Genomic DNA, 27876 nt, shown 5'->3' on the forward strand with positions numbered 1-27876 from the left:
AGTGAGGCAGCCAGGGTTCAAGTTCACCATCCCAGGCCCTTGCTCTACAGTTCTCCGGGTTCGTATTGCTTTAGCCTGACTAGTTGGATCCAGTCTAGTACTGTGTGAGTGTGGAGGTCGCCCAATGCCTAGTGACACCTCAGCCAGCGGGCGACTTAAACGGGCCAAATGTCAAGGTGTTTGAGTAGGGAAGTTGAAGGGTTGGACACCTTAGGAATACTCATAGGATGTTTGTCAGGGGGGAAGATGGTGTGTGGGCATGGAGCATCCCATTACATTGTCTGGCCTTCAAAAGGAGGCTGATGGTGTGAGGTGGATTAGGGGCTGTTGAATGTAGGAAGCAGCTGTCAATCATCAGTTAGGGACATGTCAGTTAGTGGTGGCTCACTAAGCATAGTAAATCACATTAGTTTGTTAGACAACGTTTATGTTACACGGTAACACATACCCCCCCATTCTGGAGAACAGCTTGTTTGAATAGGAGTCTTACCTGGCTGTTCGATTCTCGGTCTTTGTTGTAGTTCTAGGACCATTTTGTCATTGTTGGCTGTAAACTGAGCGAGAGCTGGCTCAGAAATGCTATAGGCTTCATGGCACAGAGTGATGACAAGCTAGCTAGGTGTCATGTGTGTCACCTCGGTTAGGTGTCACCTCGGTCCCCTGTGCTTGTCACACCTCCTCGTGAACTGGCAAAGCAACACTTCCATTTGGATAAGTTTCTGCTCAAATAAACACAATGTACCCTCTCCATCTGTGCGTGTGTGTGTGTGTGTGTGTGTGTGTGTGTGAACTTCTCGATAAAACTCTCAGCATAACAACCACCTGTGTACCAGTGCGGTCTCAAGGGGACGACATGCATAGCTTGCAGTGTCCCCTAGTGGCCAACATATACACTGCCCTCAGATGATGGGAGAGAACAACTTCATTTAGGGTAAACCCTCGCTCGGGGGTGAAGGTCCCTTAAGTACAGATGTAGGATTAGCTCCCCCTCCCCCAATCCTAACCATAGCCATTAGTGGGGGAAAATGCAAAACGGACCCAAGATCAGCATCTAGGCCCTAAGGGTAACTTCACCCTACTCCTTAACCCTCAGACTAGGGAGTTAACGCAGGACATGTGAGACTGGAACTCTCTTGCTTCTCACAGAGACTCTGTAAGTAAACATAACATTGCCCCATATTTCTACTCAATTTCCTCTCCCCTTGCTCTCCTTCTCTCCCTCTGCGGTGACCTGGTGTCTTTTCATTAAGTATGAAAGCTAATACAGTACATGAGAGCCAGCCAGTGGGGATAGTGTTGTGAAATGAGATTATGACAGAAAAGGAAGTCAGAGTTGTTCATCACCTGGACATGTCTTATTTTACACGGTTACGCTACATTTAGCCCCCCCACACGCACACCTTTCTCTCTGCCCTCCCTCTATGTCTCACACACACACAGATGTGCACACACACGACGCACGCGAACACACGACGCAGGCACGCACCTTTCTCTCCCCCCCTCTATCTCTCTCACACACACAAAGATGCACACACACATTTTGTCTTGTGCCAGCCCAGTCCTGTGTCTTCAGTTTGTTTTACAGTATACTAGAGTTGAAACATGATGTAGTGGTAGATTACATACCAGCTGAGGCCCTGCAGCAGCCAGTCTTCAGGAGGTCCAGACTTGCAGTCTTAGAGGAGAGATGGTCTGTGGGACGATAATGGACGGAGTCGGAACGACTGGAGGAGCCTCCTAGGAATGTAGTCACTTCACAAAACAACGCGGTTGCCATGCTACAGAAGTCTTTCTAAGTTCATGAGAGAAAAGGGGAGGATGGCAGGAAGGACAAAAGCCATTTACAACAATATACACCACATGACCAAAAGTATGTGGACACCTGCTATACGAACATCTCATTCCAAAATCCACTCTACTGGGAAGGCTTTCCACTCGATGTTGGAACATTGCTGCAGGGACTGGCTTCCATTCAGTCGCGAGCATTAGTCAAGTCGGTCACTGATGCTGGGCGATTAGGGCTGGCTTGCAGTCGGCATTCCAATTCATCCCAAAGGTGTTCGATGGTGTTGAGGTCAGGGCTCTGTGCAGGCCAGTCAAGTTCTTCCACACCAATCTCAACAAACCATTTCTGCATGGACCTCGCTTTGAACACAGTGACATTGTCATGCTGAAACAGGAAAGGCCTTTCTCCAAACTGTTGCCACAAAGTTGAAAGCACAGAATCGCCTAGAATGTAATTGTATGCTGTATGGGCCCGAACCATGAAAAACAGCCCCAGACCATTATTCCTCCTCCACCAAACTTTACAGTTGCCACTATGCATTGCGGCAGATAGCGTTCTCATGGCATCCGCCAAACACAGATTAGTCCGTCGGACTGCCAGATGGTGAAGCGTGCGTGACTCATCACCCCAGAGAACACATTTCCACTGCTCCAGAGTCCAATGGTGGTGAGCTTTACACCACACCAGCCGGCGCTTGGCATTTGCGCAGGTGATTTTAGGCTTATGTGTGGCAGCTCGGCCATGGAAACCCATTTCATGAAGCTCCCCTGACGAACAGTTATTGTGCTGACGTTGCTTCCAGAGGCAGTTTGGAACTCGGTAGTGAGTTTTGCAACTGAGGACAGAAGATTTTTTACGTGCTTCAGCACTCGGCGGTCCCGTTCTGTGAGCTTGTGTGGCCTACCACTGCGTGGCTGAACCCTTGTTGATCCTAGACGTTTCCACTTCACAATAACAGCACTTACAGTTGAGCGGGGCAGCTCTAGCAGGGCAGAGATTTGACTAACTGACTTGTTGGAAAGGTGGCGTCCTATGACGGTGCCACGTTGAAAGTCACCGAGCTTTTCAGTGAGGCCATTCTGCTGCCAATGTTTGTTTTTGGAGATTGCATGGCTTTGTGCTCGATTTTAGACGCCTGAAATAACCAAATTCACTCATTTGAAGGGGTGTCCGTGTACTTTTGTATAGATAGTGTAGCGTGTTTGAGAAGACAACAAATTACATATGATATGTAGACCTGCAGGCATATCTACATGTATACATCAGAAAATAACACAAATATATCATTACTGCAACATTTATTGACTCACACACTCCTTCACTCATTCTCACGAAACACACACACACACACACACACACACACACACACACATTTTAAAGGCAAAGCTGCACCCAAGTGTAGGACAATTGAAGAGTGGACATCACAAGATTGCCGAAAAATACATAGCGTGGGGTGTTGAGGAGGAAGTTTCACGGTACAATACGTCTTGAGTTACAGTGTACACACAACCGTCACAGTCGTTCTGTTGCAGGGATACCCACCCACATGCTGTGCAAAAGAACAATCATGGTTCACAAGGACCTGATTAATATAAGAGGTATATAATATATGCATGTTTTGGCAGTACAAAATAAAACGCTCATCTGCAAAACAAACCCATAGTCATCATTGAATCTCAGTGTAGATTTAGAAGGAGGCAGAGAGAGCATAGTGAGTCCAGGGAGACGCTCTGATAAGGAGAGGGAGGACGCAGGAGGAGGTGGTTCCGCAGAAGGAAGATGTTAAGGAGTTCTGAGCTTCCTGTCAGTTCTCTTAGACATTGCCTAGCTTTCCGTTGCCACCAACAACAGACACCGGGTCTCAGATAGAGAGTATATACAGTGCATACCGTACTTCTGACATCATCTAATATGTGATATACCAGGTACCATTCAAAACCTCCCTCTTCTCTCCTGTCTTCTTACAACATGGGAACTGTGACTGAGGAATGCTGGGTGGAGTCAAGAGCAGAGGTTGGTGGAGGACGCTGGTGGTGTAGTTAAGTGTTGTGTGTGTGTGAGACGCCTCATGCCTCTCCATCTTGATCAGATGGGGGTCTAGCCTGCAGGCGGGGCTAGGAGCCTGGGGTTAGGGGCCTGGGGCTAGGGGCCTGGGGCTATGGGCCTGGGGTTAGGGGCTAGGGGTCAGGGGTCAAGCCCAGTGGTTTAGGGGTCCATTATCACCAGCACTTAGCCAAGGGCACCAGCTGGGACGGTCTGATCCTTAGACTGGGACTGAAGATATCCTTCACCTCTGTCTCCAGCCTCACTCCGGGGACCTTGAAGACTGATACAGCTAGAGAGAGAGGGGGGGGGGGGGGGTACAGAGAGAGACAGATACAGAGGGGGAGAGAGAGAGAGCGAAAGAGAGCGAGAGAGAGAGCGAGAGTCAGGCAACTCTTACGGCTTCACATCATTATAAAGTCAGGTGAAAAAGTTCCTCAGCCAGCTCACTAACAGTAACCAAAAGATAAACATCTCCCACACTAACTCCCGGAGAAGCCTTATAGGGCAGTTGGTCTGACAGATACCGATCATGGCAGCTCAGACAGCTTAGAGCCTAAAACGCCACCACGCCCTCCTTCCAGACTTACTGGCTACTCGCTGGGACGCGATCAAAGGGGCCTCTCATAGGCACCTGGTGTTGGGTGTGGTCGTGTACAGTCCAGCTAGAGCCCCATCCCTAACAACTACAATGACTTCTCTTCTCAACACTTGATGCTGCTCGCCTCTGTTCCAGTTATATTGTGATACATTGTGTGAAATTAGAAGGGCTACTCATTACTACTGGTCTGTTTCTAGGCCTTCTCCCTTCTGCCCTGCCAAGACCTTGGCATCATTAAAATAAGTTTGTTCTTCCTGGAGAGAACCTTTTCTCCCCACGCTCTTTCACTTCTTAGTTGCTCTCTCTCGCTCTCTTTCTCTCAGTTGCTCTCTCTCGCTCCCTATTCTCCTTCTCCGCTCTGTGCATTGATGTCTCTCCCCTACTGTCTATTCTCCCTGTCTGGGATGCCATGCAGAGTAGTAGTAGTAATGATGGCTCATTCTCGAAAGAGCAGAGTGTGTGTGTGTGTTTAACTATACTTGTGGGGATAGTAAACAAACAAAACATTTATCAACTGGGGAAATTTTGTTGGTGGCAGGTCAAATGTGTTCAGTTTTGGGTTAGGGTTAGGAGCTAGGGTTAGGTTTATGGTTAAGGTTAGGTTTTTGGGTTAGGGTAAGAGTACGGGTTTGGGGTTAAGAAAAATAGGATTTTGAATGGGACTGAATTGTATGTCCCCACAAGGTTAGATGCGCAAGACTGTGTGTGTGTGTGTGTGTACGCTCCCGCGCATGCATCTGCCAGCATGTGTGTGTAGGACACATTCAGCTGGAAGGCTACTGCTTGACCATATCAGACACTATCCCCTGAGGCTTTATTCCTGTCTAATACATTCCTACATTTTCACTAATATCTATCCCTGTACTCTTCCTCTGTTCACTGAATATTATTTCTACGGCCTGGAAAAACACATCTATGTTCAAACCGAACCAGGCAGACTGTCAGCGGGATAGACAGACAGGTGGAGAGAGACTTCAAATGCAACTCTGCTTACTTATACATCCACTTTCCTGATGTATATCTATTTAGCCACCCGAGAGCTGTGGAGACAGTCTGATCTCTTCAAAGGAGCCATCTGTGCTCACAGTAGGAAGCTCGTGTCTTTAATCATGCGTCGGATGGGTAGACTGTTTAAGTGACAAACTGCACTGGAGTTTAGTGCAACGGAGTGTCAATCTCTCTCCCCGGCAGGGAGAAACAGAGAATGTTGATGGGGGGTGTCAGAGGAGGGAAATACTGTATATGAATACGCACGCACACGTACAAACACATGCTTAGTCTCCCACATGTGTATACGACACACACACACACACACACACACACACACACACACACACACACACACACACACACACACACACACACACACACACACACACACCACATTATGCATCACTTGACTGTCATTGCTGTGACAAAATAACACAAATTCATTTTGCATAGATAGATTGATATGTTATGTGTTTCATTGATGTGGAGTGACACACACACTCACTGTCTCGTAGCTGCATGATGGGGGGCGGTAGCGTGTTGAAATAGGGGTGCTGCAGTGCATCCTGGGCCGAGATGCGGTCTCGTGGGATGGTGATCAGAATCTTCTGGGCCAGGTCCTCCGTCTTATAGGGCAACTTGGACAGTCTGAGGGGGAGGCAGAGGGGACTGACTATAAGAGATACAAACACACACACTGACGGACAACCCCCAATAGATACACGTACTTTATGTAAATGATTTTACATCCACAGCCATTAGACATATAACAACAACCCAGCCACACTTCACTTCTCAGTCATTTGCATTAATTCAAGTAAATTTACCCTACTGGCGTGCATAGCTCTGTACCCCCCCCCCCCCGCTTTGTGTGCCTCCTCGCTGTCCTACCGAAGCAACTTTTATTTCACAATGTAATTATCTGCTATTTCTGTGTGTGTTTTTCTGACAGTGTCCATGTATTTGGAGAAAAGAGCGTTTGGTCCCAACAGGGGGTCTAGTTAATTAAATCCATGGCTAGAACAAGAGAGAGAGGGGGAGATGGGTGGGGGAGGGGGGGGGGGAGATGGGCGGGGGAGAGACCGACTCCCATTCATCAGTCTTGAAAAGACCTGCATTAAAAATCACACCATAACTCCCCTGAGTCTCGCTCAAACTCTCTCTCTCTCTCTCTCTCCCTTCCTCACTGTCTCTCATTTAAATCCATTAGATCCATATTCCTAGTAATGTGTTTTCCTATTTCAGAGTGATTTTTTTTCAGACAAGACTGCATTAGTGTGCTACAGACTGTTGAGTGGGTCTCATATTTGTTATGACAGCGAGTCAGAGACTACTCCAGACATCCTCTCTCTCCCATAACCCGACTGTGTGTGTGTGCACGTGTGTGTGTGCGTGTGTGTGTGTCTGGCCCCCCCTGTGGGCTGATACAGGAGCAGAGCTGTGTTGGGTCAGATGTCACCATGATGGTAGGAAGGGGGAGGAAGGCGGGAGGAGGGGAGGAGACACGCCTAGCCAGACAAAGAATCTCCTGTTACCACAGGGCTAACTGCCCACCTCTGCTGCCCCCCCCCCCCCAGCCAGAGGCAATGGAATGGGCAAACACACACGACCGTCCAAAACGGGGTAGTTCCGTACCCTACACTATGTACACATGTGTCCAAACTCTACCTCTACAGTCACTTATATGCTGGAACGGAATACTATTTGTATCAAATGTTCACATTTGCAGGTTGCTGAGATACATTAGACGAACCTGCACGAGTTAAACACATCTGCAAGACATGTTAAACACATTCCCAAACTCATAGTACTGACAGAACACTGAGCAAACTGATTTCACCGTACCTTTTCCAAACATTCCTGAATTGCTGGGGCTCACACGGTTGAAACCACTCTGTAGGAAGAGGAGAGCAGCACGAGCAGGTTAGTTAGGAAATGTTTGGCCTGCAACTATGGCTGCAAAGGCACGCACGATGGAACAGGGAGGTGGTCAGCCCACAGGACACAACAACAACAACAACAAAGAATATCTGTGTAAACTTCCAGTAAAGTAGGCCTTGTTCTCTTTGATGATTAATGCTACAGCTAGGGTATCCTGGCGGCGAGACTAAGTGAAACATGCTTTGGCACTACTGATCGCAATTTGTGGTTTCTGGGCCCTGGCGTAGAGTTTTAATGAGAGTGTTTTAACGGGTTGATTAGCCGGTGCTTTGGACAGCTCCGATGGTCCATGATGAATTAATAGTGAACCGTGGAGATTGAACTGTTTGAAATAAAAAACACTTCAAAAAAATATTTAAAAAATGTATACGCTCAGTCTCGCCTGCAGGGTGCAACGGAGCATAAACAAACATACATCTTTAGACAAGCATTCTCTATAGTATAGGCTAGCTATCGCTTTCCCCTGGCCAGTCAGGTCACTGAAGGAATATTTTCCCAATATTTTCCCTCTTCCCTTCTTGGCCTCTCCCTGTTCTGTGCTGGCCACCCGCTCTGCCCTGCTGAAAGCCGCCCAGGCCTTTATCTATTAGTCCATTCAGCTCCCACATCTGGAGAGGCCCAGTGGTGCCAGCAGCAGTCAGGGGGCCAGGTAGGGAGCTAGCCAGGAGGGAGAGAGGGGGAGAGGAGAAGATACCTAGGGTCATGCCCACACAAGGACAACCAACATGGGTGTCCTAAAACACCACAGTAACGTGCATGTAACGTGCAACACCACACGCCTGCACTCGCTCTCACCCCCCCCCGTCAGACACAGAGATTCTAAGTCCAGCCATTCTTCATGCCCAGATTGCGCCCCCCCCCCCCCACACAGACAGGGCAGAGAAAGCTGTCTGGCTCACCCTCCTGCCTGTGTGTGTGTGTTTGTGTGTGTGTGTGTACCAGAGCATGTGAGCGGAGTTGAGCGGTTGAAAGTCCCGCTCATCTCTGGAGTTGATGCTTGCACACTGTTCCCGGCGCTCCATGTGCTTCCATACTGCTCAGCTAAAAACCACTCCGGGCTCACAGGGGAAATCAAACTGCCAAATTCGCTCCATTCATTCAAATCCCAATTTAACCAACACCCATCTATTTTCGTGCCTACCTGGAACTACCAATTGGTTTTTAAGTATTGAAACCAAACCATATGGATTTGAATGAAAACTATTTTGAATAAACATGAAAAGGTGAATGTAAGAATGTCATATAAACACTCTAAATAGGTCAGGAGACAGACAGGAAGCGTAAGAAGGAACGGAAACGGAATTACTTAGGCTATATTATTTCAATTATTTCAAAGCTATAGCATACAAAGAAATACATTGTGAAGCGTTTATGAGTGCGACACAATAGGCTGGTAGGGACACAAAGGGCTCAGTATTTCAACCACATTTCATTGTATTAAACCATTATAATCTATATATTGTGCACATAGGCTGCGACTTACTTAGAATGAAATACAAATTCAACAAAAAAAAAATGAAAGCATTTAAAGAATTCATTTTTCAGAAACATGAGTGATGGTACCTGGAGAGCCGGTCAGCAGCTGACAATAATATCCTCCCCACACTTGCAGAACAGTTGTGGATGTTAAACACCCTTTTGGTCCTTCTTGCCAGGTTGGGCAGAGACGCTGAGTTGTGTTTTGTTTTTCTATAGGTAGGCCTAAAGTTTTTTTAGGCAAAATAACTAAATGAAAACGGAAGCTCCTTGAACGTGGGAATATGCCAGGCCCATTGGGCCAAAATCAATTATGGCCTATTGTATAGATATTAGAACGAAAATGAACAAAACGTTTAAGTTTATAAATACTTTGCCACGATGACACACTTAGTTATCTACCCACCTATTTCCTTTCTTTTAGCAGGTGCACATAGCATGCTTTTGGGATATGTGTCTTTTCAGGTTCCACAAGGATTCTTTAGTTGTGGACACTACATCATCGCACTTGCTCTTCATCCTCATCTTTGTACGTCACCTTGATTTAGCACCTGTGTGTTTTATCAGTGTCTTTATGAACATATTTAGGGAACTCCATGACAGTAGCTAAATCAAAGGGCTATAGCAGCACACACGCAGACTACAAATGCATGCTGGGACGGGCATGCCCTGAGCTCGTGAAATGAGCGCTACCGAAGCAAAATTGGAGCGGGCGAGAAGACCGACGCTCCAGTCTTTAAAAATCTCGCTCTTATGCTCCAGTCAAATTGGGCACGCTCTGCTCCTCGCTCCGCTCCACTCCACTCACATACTTTAGTGTGCGCAAGCATCTGCCTGTCTTGTCTATCTTCTCATCTCCCAGCCTCACCGCTCTGTTTGTTTTACACATATTTTATACAGAACGTTCTCTCTTTTTGACTTCCAGACCTTTCTACTAGCCCATCTTCTCTCAGCATCTCGTCGCCCCCAACCAATGTCCGAGCCCTTATTGAACTGCATGGGGCAGCGCAGACAGGACCCACTGTGTAGTTTGGAGATTCATCTATGCATTTATTCAGCATTTATGAATCTTATGTTTATTTATTCATGTTTGCTGAGGAACTGTAAGACTTTTAACAGTCTGAGGTTTTGAATTCCTATGGGTCTTGTAGGGGAGGAATTAGCAGAGACAAAGAGCAGCCCATATTTTCTGCAGCGCAACACACACACACACACACACACACACACACACACACACACACACACACACACACACACAGTATTGTATAACTAACCTTGTGGAGACACACAATTCAGTCCTTCAAAATGCTATTTTCCCTAACCCCTAACCCTAACCTTAATGCCAAAACCTAATCTTAACCCCAAAATGTAACCTTCACCATAACCCTAGCTCCTGACCCTAACACGAATTCTAACCTTAACCCTAAAACCCAAAGGAATAGCATTTTAACTTGTGGGGACTAACAAAATGTCCCCAGTTGGACAAATGTTTGTTTGTTTACTATTCTTGTATAGTTTACTATTCTTGTATAGTTTACTATTCTTGTATAGTGTAGTATAGTATAGTTAAACACACAGTCAGCTGTGAAACATGTCACCCTCGAACTCCCTTAGCCCATTACTGGAAGAGTGGGAAGACAGGCTGACTCAGGTTCAACTCAGCATGAGGTTTAAATCTCAGGGTTGGATGGAAGAGTACAAAAGACTGACAAGTACACACACCTGGGTATGGTGTCATTGAGCGTGGTTTACAAGGTGAAAGTGAGAGATCAGCATAGGCGAGTCAGAGGAGTAGAGCTCTGTCCAAAACCACACCGTCTGGAGGTCCATTTGAAGGTCTTTCTCGTTCCTGACATCATTCTCTCTCAGACCAAAGAGTTAACTCCCACACATAGCCTTCACACGGACTCCTCTCGCAGGTGTGTTTGTCGGCCACACGCCATGCATCTCAACTCTCTTAAACCACAGTGCATTAGAAAGAGCTGAAATACTCTCTTCCCACAGCCGTCTTAAATGCCACGAGTCTGGAAAGCAAAAGTAGTACAACAGACCAACAGGCCCACAGTCCCATACAACCCCAACAAAAATGTATCTCGTTGACTTCTTCTACCCCCTAGTGGTTAGGGATGAGCCACACAGCAAACCATGAGTCTCGTCTGCTGTGGTTTATGTCGAGCTTTATTAAGTGTGTAGATTACCCAGACTAATCCCAAACTAATCCCTCCCTGACCTTTCTCTGACCCAATGGGAATGACTGTATTTTCTCAGCAGCACATAGATTGAATTAATGTAATGGTCATGAGGGAGGAGGAGGAGGATGAAAGGGATGAAGAGGTTCTGACCTGGTTTGAAGTTGGGCAGCTCGTTCACTCCTGGCCACGTCTCCTCAGTCGGGACCCCTACGACCTGGAGACAGACAAAAAGGGTCCAGAGTGAGCCGTCAACCGCCATCTCTACTAGTTTTTATGGATCTACACTCTTAGTAAAAAGGCTTCCAAAGGGGTTCTTCGTCTGTCCCCATAGGAAAACACTTTTGGGTTCCAGGTAGAACCTTTTTGGGGTTCCACGAAGAACCCGCTGTAGAACGGTTCTACCTGGAACCAAAAATGGTTCTCCAAAGGGAACAGCCAAAGAACCCGTTAAGCATCTAGATATCACTTTTTTTTTCTAAGAGTGGAGAGAGGATGATACCATTGAAAAGAGTGAAAGGGGGATCCTACTCACAGTCCATACGTTCTGCAGCTGCTCAAAGACGTCTGCCACCCCTGGAAAGGCTGGCGTCCCCTGGAGCATCTCAATGAAGATGCATCCAGCTCCCCTGGAAGACAACACAGGTTGGAGGGAGTCATTTAATAATCAGTGAAAAGACAGAGAAGGACGGGACATCTTTCTTCAGTACTTCATAATCGGCACAATTAAGTGTCCTTGGTAAAATATGAAAACCTTCCGAAATATACAGCACGAAAGCAAATACCTAGGTTATGCCCAACCCATTTGATTATTGCTGTTAAAATACTAACCCTTTTGGTACATTTCTCTTCGTGTTCAAAGACCTTAAACAACATGTGGTCCCAATCTTTTCTATTTGGAAAGGTCACATAGAAACCTGCCCAGATATCATTAACAGTAATGCACAGGATGGTTTATACCAACGCTTATGCTATTCATTAGTACAAAATTATTTTAACTCTGGGGGGAAATAATATTTTGCTTAGGAGAGCAACTCTAAACGTTTGTTTTTCAGTATGGCACCAAAACATCGTTAGACGAAGGCCAAGAGGTTAAACTCTTCTGAACACGCAACATTCTCTGAGCCAACCTGAGGTAACTCACTCTGTAGGAGAGTACTGGTGGCAACACTAGTGGCAGCTACTCTTAAACCACCACTGATGCCGCGTTCAAAACAACTGAGAACTAGGAAATCTCCCACTTCAGTGCGTTCAAGGTAACTGGGAACTCCACTAGGAGAACAGCTCCGACTAGGAAAAATGACGTCATGATTTGACCTAGTTTCCCCCCCCCCCCCAGAGTTCCCAGTTGTCTTGAAAGAACCATGATACAGTGGTCTAAGTAGTTATGCAGTCTCTAGAACAGTATGGACACGGTCCAGTGGTATTCTGGTGTTGATCTGGTTCAATAATGGTGGGTTCAGATCTGGCTGTCCAGTGGGAAAAAGCTGATTGAAATGACGTTATTGCAACCTTGCCTGCAGGGTGGTTGTTTATGGAGGATGTTCAGACCCTGTCCAAATATGGGATATTGTATGTCCAAATATGTCCAGTCCACTCACCAGATGTCCAGAGCAGTGGAGTAATCAGTGGAACCCAGGAGGACATCAGGAGGTCGGTACCACAGAGTCACCACCTCAGACGAATAGGTCTGGCACGGGATGGACTTGGACCGGGCCAGCCCTAGTGGACACAGACGGAACCATATAGTTATAACATGAATACAATACCACATATAACACACATATCATATCAAATTTTATTTGTCACATACACATGGCTAGCAGATGTTCATGTGAGTGTAGTGAAATGCTTGTGCTTCTGGTTCCGACAGTGCAGTAATATCTAACAAGTAATCTAACAATTCCCCAACAACTATCTAATACACACAAATCTAAAGGGGTGAATGAGAATATGTACATGAAAGTATATGGATGAGCGATGGCTGAGCGGCATAGGCAAGGTGCAGTAGATGGTATAAAACACAGTATATACAGTCGAAGTCGGAAGTTTACATACACCTTAGCCAAATACATTTAAACTCAGTTTTTCACAATTCCTGACATTTAATCCAAGTAAAAATTCCCTGTCTTAGGTCAGTTAGGATCACCACTTTATTTTAAGAATGTGAAATGTCAGAATAATAGCAGAGAGAATGATTTATTCAGCTTTATTTCTTTCACCACATTCCCAGTGGGTCAGAAGTTTACATACACTCAATTAGTATTTGGTAGCATTGCCTTTAAATGGTTTAACTTGGGTCAAATGTTTTGGGTAGCCTTCCACAAGCTTCCCACAATAAGTTGGGTGAATTTTGGCCCATTCCTCCTGACAGAGCTGGTGTAACTGAGTCAGGTTTGTAGGCCTCCTTGCTCGCACACGCTTTTTCAGTTCTGCCCACAAATTTTCTATAGGATTGAGGTCAGGGCTTTGTGATGGCCACTCCAATACCTTGACTTTGTTGTCCTTAAGCCATTTTGCCACAACTTTGGAAGTATGCTTGGGGTAATAGTCCATTTGGAAGACCCATTTGCAACCAAGCTTCAACTTCCTGACTGATGTTTTGAGATGTTGCTTCAATATATCCACAGAATTTTCTTTCCTCATGGTGGCATATATTTTGTGAAGTGCACTAGTCCCTCCAAAGCACCCCCATAACATGATGCTGCCACCCCCATGCTTCACGGTTGGGATGGTGTTTTTTTGGCTTGCAAGCATCCCCCTTTTTCCTCCAAACATAACGATGGTCATTATGGCCAAACAGTTCTATTTTTGTTTCATCAGACCAGAGGACATTTCTTTGTCCCCATGTGCAGTTGCAAACCGTAGTCTGGCTTTTTTATGGCGATTTGGAGCAGTGGCTTCTTCCTTGCTGAGCGGCCTTTCAGGTTATGTCGATATAGGACTCAGTTTTACTGTGGATATAGATACTTTTGTACCTGTTTCCGCCAGCATCTTCACAAGATCCAAGGTCCTTTGCTCTGGGATTGATTTGCACTTTTTGCACCAAAGTACGTTCACCTCTAGGAGACAGAACTCCTTCCTGAGCGGTATGATGGCTGCGTGGTCCCATGGTGTTTATACTTGCGTACTATTGTTTGTACAGATGAATGTGGTACCTTCAGGCGTTTGGAAATTGCTCCCATGGATGAACCAGACCTGTGGAGGTCTCCAATTTTTTTTCTGAGGTCTTGGCTGATTTCTTTTGATTTTCCCATGATGTCAAGCAAAGGCACTGAGTTTGAAGGTAGACCTTGAAATTAATCCACAGGTACACCTCCAATTGACTCAAATTATGTCAATTATCCTATCAAAAGCATCTAAAGCCATGACATCATTGTCTGGAATTTTCCAAGCTGTTTAAAGGCACAGTCAACTTAGTGTATGTAAACTTCTGACCCACTGGAATTGTGATACAGTGAATGATAAGTGAAATAATCTGTCTGTAAACAATTGTTGGAAAAATGACTTGTGTCATACACAAAGTAGATGTCCTAACCGACTTGCCAAAACTATAGTTTGTTAACAAGATATATATATATCCAGGATGTGGATATGAAGCTAGGGTTAGGGTTGTGGTTGAGGCTAAGGTTAGGTTTGAACCGGGATGTGGATATGAAGCTAGGGTTAGGGTTGTGGTTGAGGCTAGGGTTAGGTTTGAACCGGGATGTGGATATGAAGCTAGGGTTAGGGTTGTGGTGGAGGCTAGGGTTAGGTTTGAACCGGGATGTGGATATGAAGCTAGGGTTAGGGTTGTGGTGGAGGCTAGGGTTAGGGTTGAACCTGGATGTGGACATGAACCTAGGGCTAGGGTAGAACCGGGATGTGGACATGAAGCTTGGGTTAAGGTTGTGGTGGAGGGTTAGTGTAGAGTCGGGGTGTGGACATGAAACTAGGATTAGGATTGAGGTTAGGGTTGAACCAGAATGTGGACATGAAGCTAGGGTTTGGTCTACCGAAGTCGGCCAGTTTGAGCTCCCCCAGGTAGCTGATGAGCAAGTTCTGGGGTTTGAGGTCCCGATGCAGGATCCTCCGACCGTGGATGTAGGACAGACCCCGCAGCAGCTGGAACATGAAGATCTGATGGACACACAGACAGACAGACAGACAGACATGCAGGAAGAGTATGGTCAATGGTGAACAATTAAAACAACTGAAAGAGCAGAGGACAGATTTTCGGGTGAGAGGGAAAAGGTATGGTATTTGTTGAGGTTCTGTTGATCAAAATATTGAACTTACCCTGACATTGTAGGAATGCAGGCCCCCTGGGTGCTGCGTCATATACTCAGCCAAGTCTGTTTGTACGTACTCAAAGACAAATGTGAGTGCCTCTTTGGTGTGGATGATGTCATGGAGCAGGACAATGTTGGCGTGTTTCAGGCCTTTCAGGAGGGAGGCTGGACAGAGACACAGAGCGAATACTAATTCACCTTGCTCACAGTGGAAATGGAATTCGATAAGCACCTGCAATTCTCCTTAACATGCTAAAGCTAACATGACTTGACTTCAGTTCATTTCCTGGGTGGTTGCTCTGAGACGTCGAAGTATCAATCCTGTTTCGCATGTACAGCATGTGCCTCCTGGAAAAGCTCTCACCCTCTCGGATGGCAGTGAATGGTACGCCTTCTTCCGTCTTCATACGGATCACCTTCAAGGCCACAAGGTGCCCGTTTATCCTGAGGGCAGAGTAGAGGAGAGTAACAGAGAAGGTGAACATCCCACGGCTCAGTTATGGTAAGAGAGGATACAGGCAAATACAGTAATCTATTATAATTTATAACGGAGAGATACAATTAAGGACCTCATTAAATGTCAAGAAAAACACAATCAAACCTCGCCCTCCATTTCTGCATTGCTGCCAACCAATCAAATCACATCTCCTACCTGACCGAAAAAACCCTTATCTTAGTGCAGCTGTGGCTTTTGGCAGCTCTCTGCCAGCTCTTCTGAAGTCTGACTTGATGAGTTAATAAAGCTCTCTGCCTGGTCTTCTGAAGTCTGACTTGATGAGTTAATAAAGCTCTCTGCCAGCTCTTCTGAAGTCTGACTTGATGAGTTAATAAAGCTCTCTGCCTGGTCTTCTGGAGTCTGACTTGATGAGTTAATAAAGCTCTCTGCCAGCTCTTCTGAAGTCTGACTTGATGAGTTAATAAAGCTCTCTGCCTGGTCTTCTGAAGTCTGACTTGATGAGTTAATAAAGCTTTCTGCCTGGTCTTCTGGAGTCTGACTTGATGAGTTAATTAAGCTCTCTGCCTGGTCTTCTGGAGTCTGACTTAATGAGTTAATAAAGCTCTTTGTCCTGAACATTAGCATAACGTCACCAACGATTTGTATAACTGAAGCAGGACAGACACACAGCCTGTCGTTTCAAATGGGTGGGCAGAGCCAAGCACAAGCTTGCGAGATCCTGTTGTCACGTTCTAGCACACACTTGCATATTTCCGTTAGGGAAAGCCTACTCTGTGAAGTGTGCGTGTGCAATAACTAAATAACTACATTTGCCTTCTAAACAAGGGTAAAGTCTACAAAACTTAGTCTCACTCTATTCGTAACAGATTATACTTTTGGAAACCATAAACTGTATTGAGATCAATCGTTTATTTGTCGGCCAAAATCCATCTCGTTCCATCTTCTCCCACTGCCGGCCACTGGGCTTCCTCTCACTACCATATTTGGTGAAATCCGGTGAAATACCTGTTCTATCTGTGACGTGACCTCTGGCAGCCTCGACTGTGTGCTGTGTGACCGTATGAAGGGAAACCACTGTGAGAGGCTTTATACGCTCTTTGCTCGTCAGCGTAGAACCGTCCAATAGACCCTCACAAAAAAAAAACAACCTTGTCCTTCGTCAAACAAACAGCACAGGGGGCAAATAGGGTCAGTCAAATCAATACCAGCTGACATAGCGGTTTAGTTTGTAGGGATAATATAAAAGATGTGTCATAGACGAATGACTACACTGACCTATTGGACGTTGTCAGGGTGGGTGACGTAATTATTGAGCTGTTGATCAGTGTTGAGTTGTGGTAATGTCTTACAACTTATAGCACCTGTACTGACTTCAGATTCCACTTGCTCTTCGGGGTCAAGGTCGGGTTACAGCATAAGCACTTGATGACAACTGATTGATTGATTGATACTGACCGGCTGATTCCCTTGTAGACTGTAGCGTATGTCCCCTCCCCTATCTTCTCCAGGTTCAGGTAGGAGTTAGCTGTGCCAAACTGTAGGCCTGTTTTCTGTGAGGACGGACACGCGTGTGTTAGGTGGGGTAAGGTGCCGACCTCAAACATTTACAGTACATCTTCATATTGACAGAGTGCGGTAACTGCAGGTACATTACAGATATAACCAGGTGCCCACCTACCTCACCAAGCCTGATCCCAGATCTGTTTGTACTATCTTGCCAAATCCTAAAGTCATTGTCACACATCATACAGGTGCATCAAAGCTGGGACCGAGTGACTGAAAAATTGCTTCTACCTCTTGGCCATCAGACTGTTAAACAGCCGTCACTAACACAGAGAGGCTGCTGCCTACATACAGACTTGAAATCATTGGCCACTCTAACAAATGGATCACTAGTCACATTATTCATGTCACTGTAATAATGATGTTTACATATCTTGCATTACTCATCTCATATGTATATACTGTATTTTATACCATCTATTGCATCTTGCCTATGTCACTCGGTCATTGCTCATCCATATATTTATAAGTACATATTCTTATTTCATCCCTTTACTTAGATTTGTGTGTATTGGGTAGTAACATTTGATTTGATAACAGATTCTGGGATCAGGCTAAACTTCCCAGTGCTCACCCATTGGAAGTCCTGATCGAAACTTTTCCCTCCCATAGGGTCACTGTTGCTGCGTCCTCTCTGGACCGCCAGCCTGCCGACCTGCATCGTGTGGAACCAGTGAGGCCGGGGCTTGGAGTAGGACGGGTCTGTCTCATCCAACTGGCCAGGTGAAGGAGAGAGAATAGAAGGAGACAGGAGAGAGAGAGTGGTGGATGCAAATAAACACATGGCAGGAGAGAGAGAGAGAGAGAGAGAGAGAGAGAGAGAGAGAGATAGACAGAGAGAGACAGAGAGAGACAGAGAGAGACAGAGAGAGACAGAGAGAGAGAGAGAGAGACACAGAGAGAGAGAGAGACACAGAGAGAGAGAGAGAGAGAGACACAGAGAGAGAGAGAGAGACAGAGAGAGAGAGAGAGAGAGAGAGAGAGACAGAGAGAGAGAGAGAGAGACAGAGAGAGAGAGAGAGAGAGAGAGCGAGAGAGAGAGAGAGAGAGAGCGAGAGAGAGAGAGAGAGACACAGAGAGAGAGAGAGAGAGACGGAGAGAGAGAGAGAGACAGAGACAGAGACAGAGACAGAGAGAGAGAGAGAGAGAGAGAGAGAGAGAGAGAGAGAGAGAGACGGATAGACACAGAAGGACAGACACAAGAGGCAATATGAGGAGACTGTTATGGGTTGAAAAGTTTCTCAGTCTCCCCACCAAACTGTGGCTAACAACATGAAAGACACAGAGGATGCTGGGTATACAAAACATTAAGAACACCTGCTCTTTCCATGACATAGACTGACCAGGTGAATCCAGGTGAAAGCTATGATCCCTTGTTGATGTCAGTGTAGACAGAAAGGGAGGAGGCAGGTTAAAGAAGGATTTTAAAGCCGTGACACAATTGAAACATGGATTGTGTAGGTGTGCCAGTCAGAGTGTGAATCGGCAAGACAAAATATTTAAGTGCCTTTGAACGGGGATATGGTAGTAGGTGCCAGGCGCAGTGTCGAGAACTGCAGGTTCCCCTGTGTATCAAAAATGGTCCACCACCAAAAGGACATCCAGCCAATTTGACACAACTGTGGGAAGCACTGGGCCAGCATCCCTGTGTGACACTTCTGACACCTTGTGGAACTCATGCCCCGACAAATCGAGGCTGTTCTGAGGGTAAAGAGGGGGGGTTCCTAATGTTTGGTGTACTCAGTGTAAAAGTCACAGTAGAGTACAGGACGTTTCAATGTGAGCTGTGCTGATCTAGAGGCCTGTGATGTCCCACGGGAACACTATCCATCACCTCACCACCGCTACGCTACTCAATTGAAACGCTTTCCTCTGTAGAATGTGTGTTGTGGATTCTCTGAATGTTGTGGACAGGCGTGGGCGGAGAAAGTGCCAAGAGAGACAGGCAGCCCGCTGTTGTGATGACACCTCTATTATCGTAACTGGCCATCTTGCAGCTAGTCAGCTAGAATACATTACCCACCAGCTTGGTTTACAACTTTGACATAAAAACAAAGGGGAATTCCCCGAGAGAAAAGGTTACTGTCAATGCAGAGGTAGGAGCGTTTTCCCCGAGAGAAAAGGTTACTGTCAATGCAGAGGTAGGAGCGTTTTCCCCGAGAGAAAAGGTTACTGTCAATGCAGAGGTAGGAGCGTTTTCCCTGAGAGAAAAGGTTACTGTCAATGCAGAGGTAGGAGCGTTTTCCCCGAGAGAAAAGGTTACTGTCAATGCAGAGGTAGGAGCGTTTTCCCCGAGAGAAAAGGTTACTGTCAATGCAGAGGTAGGAGCGTTTTCCCCGAGAGAAAAGGTTACTGTCAATGCAGAGGTAGGAGCGTTTTCCCCGAGAGAAAAGGTTACTGTCAATGCAGAGGTAGGAGCGTTTTCCCCGAGAGAAAAGGTTACTGTCAATGCAGAGGTAGGAGCGTTTTCCCCGAGAGAAAAGGTTACTGTCAATGCAGAGGTAGGAGCGTTTTCCCCGAGAGAAAAGGTTACTGTCAATGCAGAGGTAGGAGCGTTTTCCCCGAGAGAGAATTCCCCGTCAGGAGCATTTCATTGAACTTAATTGGTGTGCGCACAGGGCACACTGACAGCCAGAGAGAGATCCTTAAAGTCACGACAACATTGACATCATGTGACACTCAGTGTTGGTGTGATAATCCAAGGACACTGACAGTAATAACACAGTGGCACCAGCCGTCACCTTAACCAAGCCTGCAGAATCAGACATACGCACGTGCGCGCACACACACAAACACACACACACACACACACACACACACACACACGCACACGCTCACTGCTACCTCAGCAGACGGTAAGGACGTGACACTCCTGCTCTGGGGAGATGGGGGCTCCTCCATTCCCTCCTCCTCTTGCTCATCCTCCCTCCCCCCTCCTTCTCCTCTTTCTCCATCTTCTTCGACCACAACACAGCACCAGCAGCAACTCCGGGCACACAGAGTAGCTGTGGCCCTGACCACCCATCTCAAATCTTCTAATCTTCCTTTCCCTCCTCTCTTACTTTCTAGGCACTTTCATCTCTCCTCACACTCCTTCCCTCTCTCGGTCTCTCTTTCTTTCCTGTTTTCGGTGCGGTGGGTTGGCCCTGAATCTCATATGACAAGCGTGAGTCTGGCTCCAGGAGTACAGTCCCATGACCCCCTCCCTATCCCAGTAGCAGATAAACGCAAACACCATGGTAACTCGACCTAATTTGAACAAGAGTGTACATTCAAGTCAGCACAAGCTGAAGAAGAGATGACAAGTGTGTCTCGGAGTGCGTGTGTGTGTGAAGAGAGACGCAAAGGGAAGGGGACAGAGAGGAACTCATGGAGGGAAATCTAATTTGAGTGTTTTATACGAATTGACATTCTATTTCTGTTCCATTTAGGGGTTGGTGGAGGGGGGAAGGGGTTCTGTCTCATTTCCTCTACACACCACCGGAGGCTTCTCTCCTGTCTTCTTCTCTGGTATTTATTTGAATGGAATCACAAATATTTGCATGGGGCGTTCCGAATACAATACAGTGAGTGATTGATAGAATTCCTCCATTATCCCTCAACCGCCAGCGCTCATTGCTCATCCACCCCTCCAGAAAGACGTGGCGTGCCCGAAAACACAGTTTGAGGCCTAACACAAGCTAGCTCCAGACCCAGGGCGAGGTGTGAGGACTGAGGGGGACTGCGTGTGAGAGGAGAGACCAGCGGGTGAAAACAGTCCCCCACAGTGCTGCCATAACCTGCCAATCTGAACCACGAGCAGCTTTTACTGTATGTGGTCTATTTTCCCCATTTTCCATCCCCTGAAAACATTTTCTTAACTGCATACATAACATTTCTGTGTAGGTTTTGGAGGACACAGGGCAGTTAGTACCACCACATAATGATGCTTTCTGTGAGTGCTGAGTGGTCCATGTAGAGCAGCATCAAATGGGAATTAGCTCCATAAAGAGTGTAATTACTGTTTTAGTATTCGAGGTCAGGGCAGGCTAGGATGTAGAGCTCAGAGGGGAGACAAGGCTATTTTTGTCTCGCTTTCTTTTCAGAGACGTAGAATGTCGAATCTGACGGTGCTCTTTCCACTATGGGGAGGAGACAGGACTTAATGGCCCTTGAAATGAAATGCCTCTCCAACTTCAACGTGATAGCGGGAGCAACGCTGAGTGGTGGTGGTGGTGGTGGAGTGTGTGTGTGTATGTATCTACAGCCCCTCCCTCCCTCCATCTCCTCCACCCACTCTTCTCAGCAGGGGGCAGTGTTGACTATTCTGTTCATCTTCTCTCTTCCCAGGAGGGACGGAGGACGCCAGAGAGAACCAGAGAGAGGGAACAACAAAGTACGTCTAACTGTCTAAAACTCTTGTGATACATAGTCGAATCTGACCCTTAAAAATAGTATTTCGTAAGTGTTTCAGTCACAGACAATAACATAGGGTATCTTACCTCCTCATATCCCAGCTGTCTTTGCTTCAGACCTGCCAGGAACAAAAAACAGAAAGAGTGAACACTTGTTAAGAACACTTGGATAGAACACTGGTTAGAACACTATGATAGAACACTTGGATAGAACACTTGTTAGAACTTATGATAGAACACTTGTTAAGAACACTGGTTAGAACACTATGATAGAACACCTGGATAGAACACTGGTTAGAACTGATGATAGAACACTTGGATAGAACACTGGTTAGAACACTATGATAGAACACCTGGATAGAACACTGGTTAGAACTTATGATAGAACACTTGGATAGAACACTGGTTAGAACACTGTGATAGAACACTTGGATAGAACACTGGTTAGAACACTATGATAGAACACCTGGATAGAACACTGGTTAGAACTTATGATAGAACACTTGGATAGAACACTTGTTAGAACTTATGATAGAACACTTGTTAAGAACACTGGTTAGAACACTATGATAGAACATTGGTTAGAACACTATGATAGAACCCTGGTTAGAACACTATGATAGAACACTTGGATAGAACACTGGTTAGAACACTATGATAGAACACTTGGATAGAACACAGGTTAGAACACTATGATAGAACACTTGGATAGAACACAGGTTAGAACGCTATGATAGAACACTTGGATAGAACGCTATGATAGAACACTTGGATAGAACACTATGATAGAACACTTGGATAGAACACTGGTTAGAACACTATGATAGAACACTATGATAGAACCCTGGTTAGAACACTATGATAGAACACTTGGATAGAACACTGGTTAGAACACTATGATAGAACACTTGGATAGACCACTATGATAGAACACTTGGATAGAACACTTGGATAGAACACTATGATAGAACACTTGGATAGAACACTGGTTAGAACACTATGATGGAACACTTGGATAGAACACTGGTTAGAACACTATGATAGAACACTTGGATAGAACACTTGGATAGAAACACTGGTTAGAACACTTGGATAGAACACTTGGATAGAACACTGTTTAGAACACTATGATAGAACACTTGGATAGAACACATGGTTGGAACACTATGATAGAACACTTGGATAGAACACATGGTTGGAACACATGGTTGGAACACTTGGATAGAACACATGGTTGGAACACATGGTTGGAACACATGGCTAGAACACTATGATAGAACACTTGGATAGAACACTGGTTAGAACACTATGATAGAACACTATGATAGAACCCTGGTTAGAACACTATGATAGAACACTTGGATAGAACACTGGTTAGAACACTATGATAGAACACTTGGATAGAACACTGGTTAGAACACTATGATAGAACACTTGGATAGACCACTATGATAGAACACTTGGATAGAACACTTGGATAGAACACTATGATAGAACACTTGGATAGAACACTGGTTAGAACACTATGATGGAACACTTGGATAGAACACTGGTTAGAACACTATGATAGAACACTTGGATAGAACACTTGGATAGAAACACTGGTTAGAACACTTGGATAGAACACTTGGATAGAACACTGTTTAGAACACTATGATAGAACACTTAGATAGAACACATGGTTGGAACACTATGATAGAACACTTGGATAGAACACATGGTTGGAACACTATGATAGAACACTTGGATAGAACACATGGTTGGAACACATGGTTGGAACACTTGGATAGAACACATGGTTGGAACACATGGTTGGAACACATGGCTAGAACACTATGATAGAACACTTGGATAGAACACTTGGATAGAACACATGGTTGGAACACATGGAAACAACATTTGGACCAAACCATTTGGACCAAACCATAAACTTTAAGGTCCTGTGTTACAAGGATGCTACAATGTCTACTGCTGCTATCGTTGCTTTATAAGAATTCAGCTGAAGATAACATTGAACGTTAAGTCCATTGTGGTAAAATTCTGTAGCTGAGAGATTCTAATGGAATGTGAAAAGTGGAGCAGAGAAGTCAAATGAGAGAGGAGTGGAGCAGGGAAGGAAAGAGAGGAGGAGGAGGGAGAGGAAGAGGATGAGTGACAGGAGGAAGAGATGGAAATGTGAGCGTGTGACGTGAGTGATGATGATGATATAAGTTGGGGAGTGTGAGACAGTGAGAGACAGAGAGAGACTTGGAGAAAGACACGGACAGACAGAGAGACAGAGCGAGACTTGGAGAGAGAGACACGGACAGACAGAGAGAGACTTGGAGAGAGACACGGACAGACAGAGAGACAGAGAGAGACTTGGAGAGAGAGACAGAGAGACAGAGAGAGACTTGGAGAGAGAGACAGAGACAGAGAGAGACTTTGAGAGAGAGACAGAGAGACAGAGAGAGACTTGGAGAGAGAGACAGAGAGGGAGAGAGAGACAGAGAGACAGAGAGAGACTTGGAGAGAGAGACAGCGAGACACGGACAGATAGAGAGACAGAGAGAGACTTGGAGAGAGATACAGAGAGACAGAGAGAGACAGAGAGACAGTGACAGAGAGACAGAGAGAGAGAGACAGAGAGAGAGATACACAGACTTGGAGAGAGACACGGACAGACAGAGAGAGACTTGGAGAGAGAGACAGAGACACAGAGAAAGACCGAGAGACACAGAGAGACAGAGAGAGAGCGACACAGAGAGACAGAGACACAGAGAGACATGGAGAGACAGAGAGACTTGGAGAGAGACACAGAGACACAGAGAGATACAGAGACTCAGACAGAAGGGGAGAGAGAGAAAGAAAGAGATACAAAGACAGAGAGAGAGAGAACTTCGAGAGGAGTCTGGGTCAGTAGCTCTTTCTCATAAGTGACAGTCAAAATTTGCAGGAACATGACTGCTCCTTATCTTCTAAATGGGAAGGCTTCACTGTACCCATCCAGACAAGACATTACCATTAGGGCTGCTTGACTTTAATAACAATAGGCTTTACAGAAAGCCTTTTTCCCTGTATAGCAACACATACAGTGAGGCAAAAAAGTATTTAGTCAGCCACCAATTGTGCAAGTTCTCCCACTTAAAAAGATGAGAGAGGCCTGTAAAAAAAATAAATCCAGAAAATCACATTGTAGGAATTTATTTGCAAATGATGGTGGAAAATAAGTATTTGGTCAATAACAAAAGTTTATCTCAATACTTTGTTATATACCCTTTGTTGGCAATGACAGAGGTCAAAGTTTTCTGTAAGTCTTCACAAGATTTTCACACACTGTTGCTGGTATTTTGGCCCATTCCTCCATGCAGATATCCTCTAGAGCAGTGATGTTTTGGGGCTGTTGCTGGGCAACACGGACTTTCAACTGCCTCCAAAGATTTTCTATAGGGTTGAGAACTGGAGACTGGCTAGGCCACTCCAGGACCTTGAAATGCTTCTTACGAAGCCACTCCTTCATTTCCCGGGCGGTGTGTTTGGGATCATTGTCATGCTGAAAGACCCATCCACGTTTCATCTTCAATGCCCTTGCTGATGGAAGGAGGTTTTCACTCAAAATCTCACGATACATGGCCCCATTCATTCTTTCCTTTACACGGATCAGTCGTCCTGGTCCCTTTGCAGAAAAACAGCCCCAAAGCATGATGTTTCCACCCCCATACTTCACAGTAGGTATGGTGTTCTTTGGTTGCAACTCAGCATTCTTTGTCCTCCAAACACGACGAGTTGAGTTTTTACCAAAAAGTTATATTTTGGTTTCATCTGACCATATGACATTCTCCCAATCTTCTTCTGGATCATCCAAATGCTCTCTAGCAAACTTCAGACGGGCCTGGACATGTACTGGCTTAAGCAGGGGGACACGTCTGGCACTGCAGGATTTGAGTCTCTGGCGGCGTAGTGTGTTACTGATGGAAGGCTTTGTTACATTGGTCCCAGCTCTCTGCAGGTCATTCACTAGGTCCCCCGCGTGGTTCTGGGATTTTTGCTCACCGTTCTTGTGATAATTATGACCCCACGGGTTGAGATCTTGCATGGAGCCCCAGATCGAGGGAGATTATCAGTGGTCTTGTATGTCTTCCATTTCCTAATAATTGCTCCCACAGTTGATTTCTTCAAACCAAGCTGCTTACCTATTGCAGATTCAGTCTTCCCAGCCTGGTGCAGGTCTACAATTTTGTTTCTGGTGTCCTTTGACAGCTCTTTGGTCTTGGCCATAGTGGAGTTTGGAGTGTGACTGTTTGAGGTTGTGGACAGGTGTCTTTTATACTGATATCAAGTTCAAACAGGTGCCATTAATACAGGTAACGAGTGGAGGACAGAGGAGCCTCTTAAAGAAGAAGTTACAGGTCTGTGAGAGCCAGAAATCTTGCTTGTTTGTAGGTGACCAAATACTTACTTTCCACCATAATTTGCAAATAAATTCATTAAAAATCCTACAATGTGATTTTCTGGATTTTTTTTCTCATTTTGTCTGTCATAGTTGAAGTGTACCTATGATGAAAATTACAGGCCTCTCATCTTTTTAAGTGGGAGAACTTGCACAATTGGTGGCTGACTAAATACTTTTTTTCCCCACTATATAGTATTTAAACAGGAAAAGATACTGTAATATAAAGCTATAATTGTTTGTCAACAACCAATTTGATATGGGAAATTATTGAGGGTATAAATGTATGTTGTTGTTCATATAAAAGCCACATCTATAAATTGACACATTGGGTAATTAAACCCATCCAGTCTAAATATATTTGTCTTGGAAGAATACAGTACAGCTGGCACATTGCCTTTTCCAACTAACTAAAACTCCTCTTGGCTCAGCATGTGCAGCCATCGACAAAGTCAAGCTATAATTAGATTGGGTAGAAACTAGGAATGCCAACCAGAAAATGGAGGTCACGATCTCTGCAGTATGTGCAGCCATCCTGGGGTAGGGACGTTCTGGTATGACTCTGACTGAAGGGCATTGGACTAAGGTGAGGTAAAGTAGCTACCATAGAAATAGAATCCCTAGAACGGAGGTCTCCCGAGTGGTGCAGCGGTCTAAGGTACTGCATTGCAGTTCTTGAGGAGTCACTACAGACCCTGGTTCGATCCCGGGCTGTGTCACAGCCAGCCGTGACCGGGAGATCCATGAGGCAGCACACAATTGTCCCAGCGTCGTTCAGGTAAGGGGAAGGCTTGGCCGGCCGGGATGTCCTTGTCCCATCGCGCTCTAGTAACTCCTGGTGGCGGGCCGGGCGCCTGCAAGCTGACCACGGTTGCCAGTTTGGCGTTTCCAACGACACATTGGTGCGGCTGGCTTCCGGGTTAAGCGAGCAGTGTGTCAAGAAGCAGTAAGGCTTGGCAGGGTCGTGTTTCGGAAGACGCGTGGCTCTCGACCTTCACCTGACCCGAGTCCGAACGGGAGTTGCAGCGTTGGGACAAGACTGTAACTACCAATTGGGGAGAAAAAGGGGGAAAAGTAGGTTAGGATATTAGGATATTATATTATAGCCACTAGCTCTGCCTTGGTACAGCACGTCAGGGTTGTTTATGGAGGCACAGAAAGACAGTCACTCATGCTCCATCACACGCCGAGCCCACCTACCCTCCTCCCTCCATTCCTATCCCTCCATCTCGCCCTCATACAGACCCGTACATACAGATAGCCCTCATCAGTATTCCTGAGGCAGAACAGAGCAGAGCGGGCCGTAGCTGTTGGAGGTGGACACTTGTCACAGGATGGCAGGCTGCTTCCAGGCAGCTTGTTAATCCACTACCCACTGGGAGCAGCCTGGGGGGCTCAGGCAGGCATATGTTGAACGGACCGAGCCGCTGTAGCCTTCCAGCCAGGTCTACCAGACAGTCACACACAGATAGACATCACACAGATGGGCACTACACAGGTACAGCTTTGAGGGGTGTCGAAAAACGTTTGTGCGACTTTGTCTATTGTCCAACTCACCCAGGGGGGAGTGGGGGTATTGAGGAGGTGATGAGATGTGTCAGAGAGAGAGAGAGAGAGCGAAGCTGAAAAAGCACACACACACACACACACAGATTGGATTCTTCAAGTACCCACTCCTCAATGAATTGAGGTTGAGGCATTTTTGGGGGGAGTCGATGTGTCATTGATGCTCTTAT

General features: G+C 45.9%; 1 protein-coding gene across 1 annotated transcript in view; it reads right to left on the reverse strand.

Moving 5' to 3' along the window:
* Positions 1-3069: 3069 nt before the first annotated feature.
* Positions 3070-27876, reverse strand: part of LOC110495873 (cyclin-dependent kinase 15) — a 29124-nt gene continuing 4317 nt past the window's right edge. The window contains exons 2-13 of the mRNA XM_036952332.1: positions 21799-21830; positions 17892-18032; positions 17210-17304; positions 15662-15741; positions 15305-15462; positions 15022-15145; positions 12628-12748; positions 11562-11655; positions 11180-11243; positions 7266-7314; positions 5926-6068; positions 3070-4121 (exon numbers count right to left, since the gene is read on the reverse strand). Coding sequence (XP_036808227.1) covers positions 4006-4121; positions 5926-6068; positions 7266-7314; positions 11180-11243; positions 11562-11655; positions 12628-12748; positions 15022-15145; positions 15305-15462; positions 15662-15741; positions 17210-17304; positions 17892-18032; positions 21799-21830 — 1217 coding nt within the window. The 3' untranslated portion in view covers positions 3070-4005. The remainder of the gene's footprint in view (positions 4122-5925; positions 6069-7265; positions 7315-11179; positions 11244-11561; positions 11656-12627; positions 12749-15021; positions 15146-15304; positions 15463-15661; positions 15742-17209; positions 17305-17891; positions 18033-21798; positions 21831-27876) is intronic.

Source organism: Oncorhynchus mykiss, chromosome 18, assembly GCF_013265735.2.
Source record: "Oncorhynchus mykiss isolate Arlee chromosome 18, USDA_OmykA_1.1, whole genome shotgun sequence".
Taxonomy (NCBI): Eukaryota; Metazoa; Chordata; class Actinopteri; order Salmoniformes; family Salmonidae; genus Oncorhynchus; species Oncorhynchus mykiss.